The sequence below is a fragment of the Rhinopithecus roxellana genome, chromosome 12 (genome assembly GCF_007565055.1).
Source record: "Rhinopithecus roxellana isolate Shanxi Qingling chromosome 12, ASM756505v1, whole genome shotgun sequence".
NCBI lineage: Eukaryota > Metazoa > Chordata > Mammalia > Primates > Cercopithecidae > Rhinopithecus > Rhinopithecus roxellana.
The window spans coordinates 32,838,738-32,852,265 of record NC_044560.1 but is presented as its reverse complement, the minus strand read 5'-3'; the positions used below and the strand labels follow the sequence as shown (position 1 = coordinate 32,852,265).

Genomic DNA, 13,528 nt, shown 5'->3' with positions numbered 1-13,528 from the left:
CACAAAGAGAGAAACTTGCTGTCATGAGTCATTCAAGGTGGGCCTGCCCCTTCATGGGAGATGGCTTATGTCACCATTCCCTGGCCCACTGGTTCCCCAGCAGGCTCTGGGGCGTTGAGACTGGGGGTGGGGGTGGGGGCATGGCTGTGGAAATGTGCTCTAAAAGGACTCCGCCAACAGTAGGCACGGGGGTGGGCGTGGGACAGAGTGGCAGTAAGGATGTGGGTAAAACATGTCACCTGGCACAGTGCCTGGCATGGTCCCTGCTTAAAAAACGTGAGCTGCTGTCAGGATTAGGGGAGGTGGAGTAGCCTAGCGTTTAAGAACCCAGGCTTGGCCGGGCACAGTGGCTCAGGCCTGTAATCCCAGCACTTTGGGAGGCCAAGGCGGGTGGATCACTTGAGGCCAGGAGTTCGAGACCAGCCTGGCCAACATGGCAAAACCCTATCTCTATTAAAAATGCAAAAATTAGCTGGGTGTGGTGGTGGGCGCCTGTAGTCCCAGCTACTTGGGGGGCTGAGACAGGAGAATTGCTTGAACCCGGGAGGTGGACGTTGCAGTGAGCTGAGATCGCACTGCTGCACTCAAGCCTGGGGGACAGAGCAAGACTCTGTCTCAAAAAACAAAACAAAATGAAAAATCCAAAAACCCAGGGTCTTTGGGCTCTGGGCAAGTCAAGGTATCTCTGGGCCTCAGTTTCCTCATCTGCGAAGCGAGGAGGAGAATGGTATCTACCTCATCAGGCTTTTGTGAGCAAGAGACGCAAAACCACCCAAGGTGCTGGGCAGGGTCTGACGCACAGCTGGCGCCTACTTGAAGCTCGCTATTATGGCTGTTGCAGCATACAATGCATTCGTGCCTACACTCGGTTCCTGCTCACTCAGCGGCTACTGTGCACCAGATGCTGGCCTAGGTGCTGAGGACATGGCAGTGAACACATAACGCACAGTGCATGGCAGATGGTGGTTAAGCAGGCAAAGCGGGAGAATGTGCTCCAAGCCAGGGGAGGGGGTGTGCAATCTTAGATAACAAGGCCTCACTGACAAGGCAACATGTGACCAAAGGCCTGTAGAGGAAAGGGAGCGAGCCATGTGGTGATCAGAGCAGTGTTCCAGCGAGAGGCACAGGCAGTCCAAAGGCCCTGAGGCCGGACACCGTCCTAGCATGCACATGAAATCCCAGAGGTCTGCATGGCTGGGGCAGAGAGAGCAACAGGGACATGAGGTCAGAGAAGTCGACAGAGAGTCAGGTCACACCCGGCCTCATGGGCTTCGATAAGGACTGAGACTTTAACCTAGAATGACCTGAGGGTTTAGAGCAGAGAGGTGATTTGATCAGATTGCTCTCACTACCATGTCGAGAACAGGCCACAGAGAAGCAAGGGCAGGGGCAAGAAGGACCAGAAAGGACACTACCTAAAGTGTCTGGGAGAGACCAGGTTGGCTGGCGCCAGGGTGGGGGCTATGGGAGAGGCCGTTGGCGTCTGCCTACGGAAGTGGAGCTGACGAATGTGGGCATGAGAGAGAGTGGAGCCCAGGCTGATGCCAAGGCTCTGACATCTGCAAACGGAGGGATGGACTCGACCCTTTTTTCCCTAAAACCTTATTTGAGTAGAGGACTTCTGTTTTATGAAGTCAGGAAACCTCTGAGAGGGGTGGGGAGAAACATTAAGGAGAGTTTGCTTTTGTTTGTTTGTTTTGAGACAGAGTCTTGCTCTGTCACCCAGGTTGGAGTACAGTGGCTTACTCTCGGCTTACTGCAACCTCTGCCTCTCGGGTTCAAGCATTTCTCCTCCCTTAGCCTCCCGAGTAGCTGGGATTACAGGTGTGTGCCACCATGCCTGGCTAATTTTTGTATTTTTAGTAGAGATGGGGTTTTACCATGTTGGCCAGGCTGGTCTCGAACTCCTGACCTGAAATAATCCATCCACCTCGGCCTCCCCAAGTGCTGGGATTACAGGTGTGAGCCACCGTGCCTAGTCACTTTTTCATTTTTTTTTTGAGTTGGGGTCTTTCTCTGTTGCCGAGGTTGGAGTGCAGTGGTGTGATCATAGCTCGCTGCAGCCTCAAACTCCTGGGCTCAAGTGATCATCCCATTCAGCCTCCTGAATAGTTGAGGCCACAAGTGTGCAGCACCATGCCCAGCTAATTTATTTTTTAGTTTTATTTTTTGAGAAAGAGTCTCGCACTGTCACCCAGGCTGGAGTACAGTGGCGCGATCTCGGCTCACTGCAAGCTCCGCCTTCTGGGTTCACGCCATTCTCCTGCCTCAGCCTCCCGAGTAGTTGGGACTACAGGCACCCACCACCATGCACGGCTAATTTTTTGTATTTTTAGTAGAGACGGGGTTTCACCATATTAGCCAGGATGGTCTTGATCTCCTGATCCTGTGATCCTCCTGCCTCGGCTAATTTATTTAAAAATTTTTTTTAGAAACAGGGTCTCACTATATTGCCCAGGCTGGTCTCAAACTTCTGGGCGCAAGCAATCCTTTCTCTTTGGCCTCCCAAAGTGTTGGGATTATAGGCATGAGCCACTGCACCCAGCAATGCAGAATGATTCTTGTTCTTGCTTTTCAGATGAAGAAACTGAATCACAAAGAAGCTAAATAACTTGGCTTAAGGTCATGCAGCTGGTAAGTGGCAGCACTGGGACTTGAAGCCAGGCCTTCTGACTCTAGATCTTGTGCTCTGAACTGCCGTGTTATATGCTATCTCTATTTAGCATGCATGCCACGCCGTTCTGCCAAACCCACTGCAGAGGCAATCACTGACCACAGTCTTCTTTCTCGTGGAGCTTAGATGGTGCCTGAGTCCTTCTCAGCACAATGCTTCAGGGAGATAGCAACTCAGCTGTCACCAATCTGCCACTCTTGGTTTGTCCACGAGAGGTTTAGGGGAAGATTTCTACCTAGACTGTGAGTCTTTGTCTTTTATTTTTTTGAGACGGAGTCTCGTTCTATCGCCCAGGCTGGAGTTCAGTGGCCGGATCTCAGCTCATTGCAAGCTCCGCCTCCTGGGTTTAGGCCATTCTTCTGCCTCAGCCTCCTGAGTAGCTGGGACTACAGACGCCCGCCACCACACCCGGCTAATTTTTTTTTTGTATGTTTTTTAGTAGAGACAGGGTTTCACCGTGTTAGCCAGGATGGTCTCGATCTCCTGACCTTGTGATCTGCCTGTCTCGGCCTCCCAAAGTGCTGGGATTACAGACTTGAGCCACCGCATCCAGCCGAGTCTTTGTCTTTTAATAGGGCAAGTTAAACCATTCACATTTACTGTGATTACTAACATGGAACTCATTCCTGCCATATAATTTTATGTTCCTTTGTGCTTTCTTGTATTTTTTCCTCCTCTCCCCTCTGCCTTATCCTTTAATGGTTTGGACATTTTTCATTCTATTTTAATTATTATAGAAAGTACTCTTACACTTTTTTTTTTTTCTTTTGAGACAGGGTCTCATTCTGTTGCCCAGGCTGAAGTGCAGTGGCGTGATCTCAGCTCACTGTGGCCTCAATCTCTTGGGCTCAAACAATCCTCCCACCTCAGCCTCCTGAGTAGCTGGGACCACAGGCATGCACCATCATCATGCTTCGCTAATTTTCTTGTTTTTTTTTTTTGTTTTTTTGTTTTTTTTTTTGTAGACAGGGTCTCACTATGGTTACCCAGGTTGGTCTGGGAATTCCTAGGCTCAAGCGATCCACCACCTCAGCCTCCTCAAGTGCTGGGATTACAGGCATGAGCCAAGATGCCTGGCCTACATTTTTTCTTTTTTTTTTTTGAGATGGGAGTCTGGCTCAGTCGCCCAGGGACTACAGGCGACCACCACCACACCTGGCTAATTTTTTTGTATTTTTAGTAGAGACGGGGTTTCACTGTGTTAGCCAGGATGGTCTCCATCTCCTGACCTCGTGATCTGCCCACCTCGGCCTCCCAAAGTGCTGGGATTACAGGTATGAGCCACTGTGCCTGGCCTGGCCTACATTTTTAACCTAAGCTTAAACTTTCTATCAATGTCCAAGGTTAATAAGTATCTCTTGTCTTTCCAAGGTAATAGCATGAAGATCCTTAGATCTCTGGCACAAAATCTTCCAGAGGAAGAACCTAGCTGCAGAACCCACAAGATGTCTAGTGTGTCAGTGACAACTGTGATTCTCTTGAGGCCAGTGCGTTGTCTTAGCCTAACTGACTGGGCTAGGGAAATATTTCAGTGGTCCCTGAGGCCGAAACCATACACACCGCCGCCCTGTTGCAGGGCTCTCACCCTTACCTTCAGTCTCTGCACGATCTCCCTTATGTCCTCCACAGAGCCCTCTGTCGCCTGTAGGAAGATGTGGTCCCCTCGTCCATAGAATATTTTAAGTGTGGAGGAGTCTGGAGTCCAGCCAATGACATCCCCACAGTAGCAGTTGAACACCACCTCCTTGGTGCGTAGGTCCAGGAGCACCACAAACTCATTGGAAATTCCCAAAATGCAGTCGATTTCCACCCCCTGGGCATAGTCCTGGGCTGCCACCCTCCAGGCGATAGCCCCTGCGCTGTGCTGCTCGGCGCCGGCCCGTGCTTTTGTCTTTTCCTTCTTCTTGGAGGTCAGGGAGATGAGGTTGAATTTGCCGGTGGAGTCGATGGGGGTGTTGGAGACACAGTTTTCAGCCAGGTCCTTGAGATACTCCTGGCGGGTCCTGGTGGCCATGGTGTGGAACTTGTCGGACTTGTGCGCAGCATTCTCAGCGTTAATCACCTTGGCCAGCAAGAAGTCTCTGAAGACGTCGGATTTGCGGAATGTGGTTCCACTGGGGATGGGGGGGCCGAAAGGAGGAGCGTCTTTGGATCGGGTCACAGCCATACTGTGGAGGGAGAGATTATTTAGATGGTGGGAAGAAAGGCACTAAGACACTTTAGAAAGAAAATATTCGATCAAAAAATAGGAATAGGGTTTTTTTGTTTGTTTTGTTTTATCGAGACAGGTCTCACTCTGTCACCCAGGCTGGAGTGCAATGGTGCAATCATAGTGCACTGCAGCTTTGACCTCCTGTCCTCAAGCAATCCTCCTGCCTCAGCCTCCCAAGTAGCTGGGACTACAGGCTCACACCACCATGCCCAGGCAATCTTGTTTATTTTTTGTAGAGAGGAGTTCTCACTATGTTGCTCAGGCTGGTCTCAAACTCCTGGGCTCAAGTCATCCTACCTCCTGGGCTTCCCAAAGTGTTGGGATTACAGGTGTGAGCCACCACACCCAGCCAAATGGTTTCCTTCTGAAGAATGAAAGTCCCCGTCTAATTAGTAAGTTGCTGGCTAACCAGATTTGAAATCTAATAAAAAGTCAGCTGGGTGCAGTGGCTCATACCTGTAATCCCGGCACTTTGCGAAGCTGAGGCGGGCAGACCACCTGAGGTCAGGAGTTCGAGACCAGCCTGACCAATATGGCGAAACCCTGTCTCTACTAAAAATACAAAAAAATGGCTGGGCGTGGTGGTGGGCGCCTGTAGTCCTAGCTACTCGGGAGGCTGAGACAGGAGAACGGTGTGAACCTGGGAGGTGGAGGTTGCAGTGAGTCGAGATGGCACCACTGCACTCCAGCCTGGGGTACACAGCGAGACTATGTCTCAAAAAAAAAACAACAAGAAAGTGTTAGGGCACATACACATTTTTTATAAAGCAGATGTCTGAACATCCTCTGACATCAAAGGGTAACTCCCCAAGGACTGTCCAGTTATTGTTTAAAATAGACTGTGTGGCAGATCAGATTACAGTTTGGCAAAAATCCACTCCCTCAGTGCAGTGGCACGATCTCGGCTCATGGCAACCTCTGCCTCCTGGGTTCAAGCGATTCTCCTGCCTCAGCCTCCCGAGTAGCTGGGATTACAGGCGCCCACTACCACACCTGGCTAATTTTGTATTTTTAGTAGAAACGGGATTCTCCTTGTTGGTCAGGCTGGTCTCGAACTCCCGACCTCAGGTGATCTGCCCGCCTTGGCCTCCCAAAGTGCTAGGATTACAGGCGTGAGCTACTGCGCCCAGCCTAAAGTTTACTTTTAAATTAAAAGATTTAAAAAGATTTAAATTGGGGAAGATATTAAAAAAAAAAACAATCCCTCCTCTCTACCTTCGGAGGCAGGCACACCCCACGGATCTTGGTCATGTGACTTGATCTGGCCAACGGCTTCCAAGTTAAAGGCTTGAAGAGTGTGTGTGTGTGTGTGTGTGTGTGTGTGTGTGTGTGTGTGTGTGTTCGGGTAGGGGGATTGACTCCTAAGCACCTGCCATCACTGTGGATGAATAGACCCCAAGTAGTCTACTGGTCCCAGAAGATGAAGGACCTCTGGAGCAGACCTGGAACCAAGTCCAGCCAAACTCCAGCAGACACGCAGATGTGTAAACCAGAAAGAAACATTAATGTTTGTCACTGAGCTCTGGGGATGCTTTGTTATACAGCTTTACTGCAGGAACAGCTTACTGATGTAGAATGTTTACAAGGTTTAGTTCTTTTGAACACTTGTGTGACACAAGTATACCTTGTAAGTCTTCTCAACAAAGTTTATTTTGAAAATTCATTGCATTCCTCTGGTAGATGCTGAGGTTTAAAGAAGAAAAAAAAATAATAAAGGAAGTTCATTGTAGTAGGAAGTTAGAATGGAACTCTTCCTGTTTCGGATTTGATGGAGGCACTATCATGATAGAAATAGGATAGCAACTCAGGAGAATGTCAAGAGAAAGTGAGGCCTGGTGTGGTGGCACACACCTATAGTCCTAGTCACTCGGGAGGCTGAGGCAGGAGAATCACTTGAATCTAGGAGGCGGAGGTTGCAATGAGCCAAGAATGAGCCACTGCACTCCAGGCTGGGCGACAGAGAGAAACACTGCGTCAAAAAGAAAAAAAAAGAGAAAATGATCTGAAAACTCCATTCGCCCAAACTCTTATACCTCATTTCCCACAATGTAAACTATGGAGACAGAAAAGGAATTTGTGGAGAAAGTTGGGGGGTGAGCCCCATTCTCTCCCTACACAACCCCCAGCAGGAGGGGTCCCCTAGGTAATGCTGTTTTTTTTTTTTTTTTTTTTTTTTTTTTTTTCTGAGATGGAGTATCACTCTGTAGCTCAGGCTGGAATACAATGGCGCAATCTCAGCTCATCGCAATCTCTTCCTCCCTAGGTCAAGCAATTCTCCTGCCTCATTCTCCCAAGTAGCTGGGATTACATGCACCCACTACCACGCCCGGTAATTTTGTATTTTTAGTACAGACAGGGTTTCACCATGTTGGTCAGGCTGGTCTTAAACTACTGACCTCAAGTGATCTACCTGCCCTGGCCTCCCAAAGTGCTGGGATTACAGGCATGAGCCACCGCGCCCAGCCCCAAGGTGATCCTTACAGCAGTGAGGGGCCTGGGATCTGTCTCCTGCCTGGGTAGGAAGCCCCGGAAAAGCCCGGCGAGCAGCCAGCCAGCTCCAGCCACAATCCACATGGCACTTCCTTGCCTCCCTTTTCCTCCCTGCACTCCAACCCTGGATGGGTCAGAACCTGGCAGTGAGCAGGGCTGGGAGGAGGAGAAGTACAAGGTGCAGAAGCAGGAGAGGTAACCAGGCTCTCCACCCATTGAGGCTTCTGGGCGGAAGGAGCCCTGAGCCCGGACAGGAAGATCTGTTGATGAGTCACATTTGGAGATTTGATGAATATCTTGGATGTGATGCTCTGATGACCAAATTAAATACAGGCTCAGTGGCCTTTGGGCAGATTATTGCTAAAAGTGCACAGAAAGGCCAAGGCACCTGCCAGAATATTCACTGAGGGCAGGTGAGTTATGTTCTTCATGTTTCTTTTATTATTATTTTTTGAGATGGAGCCTCGCTCTGTCACCCAGGCTGGAGTGCAGTGGCAAGATCTCAGCTCACTGCAGCCTCCACCTCCCAAGTTCAGTCAATTCTCCCGCCTCTCAGTCTCCAGGGTAACTGAGATTACAGGCGCGTACCACCATGCCTGGCTAATTTTTGTATTTTTTTAAAAAATTTTTGTATTTTTGGTAGAGATGGGGTTTTACTATGTTGGCCAGGTTGCTCTTGAATTCCTGGCCTCAAGTGATCTGCCTGCCTTGGCCTCCCAAAGTGCTGGGATTACAGGTGTGAGACAATGCACCCAGCCTGCACTTTTCTCTCTTTTCTCTTTCTCTCTTTCTTTCTTTCTTTTGAGACAGAGACTTGCCGCTCTGTTGCCCGGGCTAGAGTGCAGTGGTGTGATCTCGGCTCACTGTAACCTCCGCCTCCCGGTTCAAGCCTCCCAAGTTTAAGCGATTCTCCTGTCTCAGCCTCCTGAGTAGCTAGGATTACAGGCATGCACCACCACGCCCGGCTAATTTTTGTATTTTTAGTAGAGACGAGGTTTCTTTTTTAATTCTTTTTTTTTTTTTTTATTCTTCTAGAAATGGGGTTTTACCATGTTGGTCAGGCTGATCTTGAACTCCTGGCCTCATGATGTGCTTGCTTTGGACTTCCAAAGTGCTGAGATTACAGGTATAAGCCACTGTGCCCGGTCTCTTTATATTTCTTAATGGCACAAGGTGATGCAATAAGTTAACTATGTTTTCCTAAAAATGCATGGTATTTTCATCCTTGATTAAAACCTCTATTTGTCAGTACAGTGTCAAGACAGAATTCCTACTGTTTCTCTTCCAACTGTAGGATAATTTTAAAAAATAGAGATTATGGATTAAAAATACTCCATGAAACTCCAACCCAATGACACACTTGCCCAGGTTTTGTTGATTCCCTCCCCTTACCCCCAACTCTTGACAAAGGTGACAGTGCGACACTCATCCATTTGTTTGACAAGCACGTCCTGGACTCCATGCTCTTGGGCATTGGGGATAAGATGGTCCCTGCCTTCCCAGAGCTTCTAGTCCAGGAGGAGGGACATACTAAATCAACACACTGAGATAAACTCATAAAGACGAGGAAAGGGAACAGGGCGTGTTATGACAACCACCGAAATACCTGATTTGGACAGGGAGAATCTGGGAGGGCCTCTCTGAGGAAGTGACGATGAAACTGGGAACTAAGGGCTGAGAGGAACCAGAGGAAGAGCTGGGGGAGACTGCTGCAGCCAAGGGGTGCAGCACAGGTAGCGGCCGACTAGGGAAGGCCAGGGTGGGCAGAGCCCAGAAGGCAAGGAGCAGGAGGCCATGAGGTCACCAGAGGCCAGGCCACACAGGGCCCTGGTGGGTTAGCACTTCCTCTCCTTATCATGAGAGCAGGCAACCATTTAATGATCCGATCTGGTGGTGAAACCATTCCGTCTGCCCCCTCTGATCCAGTCTGTCGTTCTCTGCCCTGCTCTGTGCTCAGGAAGGAAGATCTCTCCAGCTGTGTCACCTGGGTTCCTGTGCCCTGGGAGTTTGGCCAATGGCAAGCACTGGCAGGGGATGGGAAGACAGGAGGAGAGAGGCTGGAGTATTTCTCTTCTCTTCCTCCCTGAGGGGCTGTGATGATAGTGTCAATGGCTGTCGTCTTTGGTCCCTTACAGCTACTGCTCCTGTTAGGCTGCCCCTCTCCCAGGACCACAGCTCTCACCAGCTTTCAGAAACTTCTCCCGTCTCCCTGAGCCCATCAAGCCTTGGGGGTGGGTATAAGGCTCCTGCCCTGGCTAGTCCCTGCATGCAGCATCTTCCCACACGGTTCCTGCAAGCTCCCCACACCTCTGTTAGTGGCATCAACTCCCTTTGGTTAAATCCTTGAGGGAGATCTGCTTCTCACTGGGTTCCCAATGGAGGCAGACGCTGGCAGAGGACAACAGATCGGCAATCTGCAGAGAACACTGTGGCTGTCTCATGAAGAACGGACGGGAGGACGGGGCATGTGCAGGAGACTAGAGAGGGAGCTACTGCGGGACCCCGGCCGATCAGGCCAGACTCCTAGCTCTCCATCTCTGGCCTTGACTGTCTAGTGACCCTTCACACCCTAGGAGTGCCACGTGGCTGGGTGCTGCTCTGGGCTTAGTGGATTCCCCAGCACAGGTGCTCAATGCTGACTAAAGTAATGGTTTAAAAGTGGACAGACGAAACAGGTTTCTACCAAGGTATGGTGGGCATAGCTTTTTTTTTTTTTTTGAGGCGGAGTTTCACTCTTGTTGCCCAGGCTGGAGTGCAATGGCACGATCTCAGCTCACCGCAACCTCCGCCTCCCAGGTTCAAGCAATTCTCCTTCCTCAGCCTCCCTAGTAGCTGGGATTACAGGCATGTGCCACCAGGTCCAGCTAATTTTGTATTTTTAGTAGAGACGGGGTTTCTCCATGTTGGTCAGGCTGGTCTCAAACTCCCAACCTCAGGTGATCCACCCGCCTCGGCCTCCCAAAGTGCTGGGGTTACAGGCGTGAGCCACTGCGCCCGGCCTGGTGGGCATAGCTTTAACAGAAAAAGGCATTTTCCAGTGCGGACATGCTTCAAAGAATGCCACACACACCAGGCAAATTTTCTTCTGTGGGAAATCTTGTGGGCATGGCCTTACCCCAGGCAGGGGGATGGATGCTATGACCTCCCCTGTCCCTCTCTCTACTGAAGGGGGCAGTCAGATTGCACTTTACAGAGATGAAGAGCTCTGCAACTTCTTCTTCTTCTTCTTCTTTTTTTTGTGAAACATTTTCGCTCTTGTCTCCCAGGCCAGAGTGCAATGGCGTGATCTTGGCTCACTGCAACCTCTACCTCCCAGGTTCAAGTGATTCTCCTGCCTCAGCCTCCTGAGTAGCTGGGATTACAGGCATGTGCCACCATGACCAGCTAATTTTGTACTTTTTTTAGTAGAGATGGGACTTCTCCATGTTGGTCAAGCTGGTCTCTAACTCCTGACCTCAGGTGATCCACCTACCTCGGCCTCCCAAAGTGCTGGGATTACAGGCGTGAGCCACCGCACCCGGCCAAGCTTTGCAACTTCTTAATTTAGCACTTAGCTGCTTACAGTGACAGATTTTGGCTTTTCCTATATTCCTGATTCATGATTTTACAAATCATAAAATTGCAAACGGCTGAAGGTTTTTGAGCCATCAGAACAGCTGGTCCTTTACTTCCCAGCAAGAGCGACTGGGTTTTGAGAGTCCACAGGCTACAGGGATGATGCAGGTGATCATTCGGAAATGGCACACTTGAAACAGAAAGGATGACAACTCACAATACAACCAGGATACGAGGTGACCTGACGGCCACCTAAACACTGGAGGGCAATAAGTGTTGCTAGAACACTCAGAATTCTTTATTCAACCATTATGTTTTCAGTGCCTAAAACACTGGGGCCAGGCGTCTTTCCAGTAAGCAAAGATGGCTTTAGGGTCCACTATGTGCCAAGCTCTGTGCTGTGACAGATACAGGAAGCTAAACATGACATGGGATGGGGTTACTGTCAAAAGAGGCAAGAGCCACGTAATTCTTTTTTTTTTTTTTTGAGACAGAGTCTTGCTCTGTCACACAGGCTGGAGTGCAGTGGGGCTCACTCTAGCCTTGACCTCCTGGGCTCAAGCAATCCTTCCACCTCAGCTGGGATTACAGGTGCATGCCAGCATGCCTGGCTAATTTGTAATTTGTTTTTTTTTTTTTTTTTTTTTTTTTGAGGCGGAGTCTCGCTCTGTCGCCCAGACTGGAGTGCAGTGGCTCAATCTCCGCTCACTGCAAGCTCCGCCTCCCGGGTTCACGCCATTCTCCTGCCTCAGCCTCCTGAGTAGCTGGGACTACAGGCGCCCGCCACCTCGCCCGGCTAGTTTTTTTGTATTTTTAGTAGAGACGGGGTTTCACCATGTTAGCCAGGATGGTCTCGATCTCCTGACCTCGTGATCCGCCCGTCTCGGCCTCCCAAAGTGCTGGGATTACAGGCTTGAGCCACCGCGCCCGGCCTGTAATTTGTTTTTATAGAGACAGGGTCTCCCTATGTTGTCCCGGCTGATCTTGAACTCCTAGGCTCAAGTGATCCTCCTGCCTCAGCCTCCCAAAGTGCTGGGATTACAGGCGTGAGTCACCATGTCCGGCCCATCATATCATTTTTATGGTGTGATGTGTGCTATGACAGAAACATGTTGGGCAATGGCACTTGGAGCAGGTAAGGAACCACGGGAGGATGTCAGAGGCTCATCTGAGTTCAATTTTTTTTTTTTTTTGAGATGGAGTCTTGCTCTGTCACCCAGGCTGGAGTGCAGTGGTGCAATCTTGGCTCACTGCAACCTCTGCCTCCTGGGTTCAAGTGATTCTCCTCTCTCAACCTCCAGAGGAGCAGCTGTGATTACAGGCACCTGCCACCACACCTGGCTAATTTTTGTATTTTTAGTGGAGATGGGGTTTCACCATGTTGGCCAGGTTGGTCTCCAACTCCTGACCTCAGGTGATCTGCCTGCCTCAGCCTCCCAAAGTGTTGGGATTACAGGTGTGAGCCACCGCACCTAGCCCTGAGTTCAGTCTTGAAGGACAATCAGAAATTCACTGAGTTGGGGGCCAGGAGTTGGGGGTTTGAGGAGAAGGTAAGCTGGGGAGCTGTGGCCAGGCTCCCTCCACAGGCGAGAGGCAGGGTCAGGTCTGTCCAGAGAGCAGTGGCCTGTGGGGAAGGAGGGACGGGAAGGGAGGGGGATGGCTGAGGAGTCGCTTCGGTTGTATCTCTAACATTTTCTTTCTTTAAAAGTGAAGGAAAGAGGGAGAGCTGAAGCAAACAAAGCAAAATGTTAACATCTGTTAAAGCTGGCGGTGGGCACATGGGTGTCTGTTAAATGATTTTCTGCATGTTTAAAATATTGCATAATAAAAATACTTCAAATTAAATTATAAAAAACAAGAAAGGTTTGTGTGCCAGAGAGAAGAAATCACTCTGGAGACCATGCAGAGGCGGGCCTGGAAGGGAGGGAGGTTGGCTGCAGGCTGATGTGATGACCCCAGTAGGAGAGGGGAGGTCAGAGTGGGGACGAAGAAGAGAAAGCCACTCCCCCGACCAGTTCAACCCCTCACCTGTGATGCATCATAAGAAGGCTGCCTCCTTTTCCAGTGTGTGCATGTGTATGTGTGCGTGTGCATGTGTGTGCATGTATGCGTGTGCATGCGTATGTGCGTGCATATGTGCATGTGTTTATGTGTGCCGTGTGAATGCATGTGTGTGCACGTATGTGTGTGCATGTGTTTATGTGTGCCCATACGAGTGCATGTATGTGTGTGCATGTGCATGTGTGCGTGTGCGTGGATGTGTGCGTGCATGTGCCTGTGCATGCGTGCATGTGCATGTGTGTAAATATCTCCCATCTCATCTAAGATTAGTCCTCAGCCCCACAAAAGGCCTGAGGCGCAGGCACTCTGTAGCTGCTACTGCATGTTCCAGGGACAGACGGTTACCGGGAGAGGGAGCCTCAGGTCCCGGGACATGACTGGAAGAAGGCCCTGCCACGCAGTGTGCTGGCTCCCAGTAGCCAGTGGGCAACACGTGCAGCACAGCAGTGCTTGACAGCCAGTGCTACAGGCTGGGATGCCCCTCCCTTCCCTCGCCCAGCCAAGGGAGGCAGCTGGTAGACCCGTGGTAATTCCAC

At 50.2% G+C, this 13,528-nt stretch overlaps 1 protein-coding gene across 5 annotated transcripts in view; it reads right to left on the bottom strand.

Annotated features, from left to right (window-relative positions):
• The window catches only part of SIPA1L3 (signal induced proliferation associated 1 like 3), a 310,996-nt gene that overhangs the window by 88,353 nt on the left and 209,115 nt on the right, over window positions 1-13,528 (bottom strand). For all 5 annotated transcript variants that reach the window (XM_010385697.2, XM_030942700.1, XM_010385698.2 and 2 more), the window contains one exon: window positions 4,266-4,842. In XM_010385697.2, coding sequence (XP_010383999.2) covers window positions 4,266-4,842 — 577 coding nt within the window. The remainder of the gene's footprint in view (window positions 1-4,265; window positions 4,843-13,528) is intronic.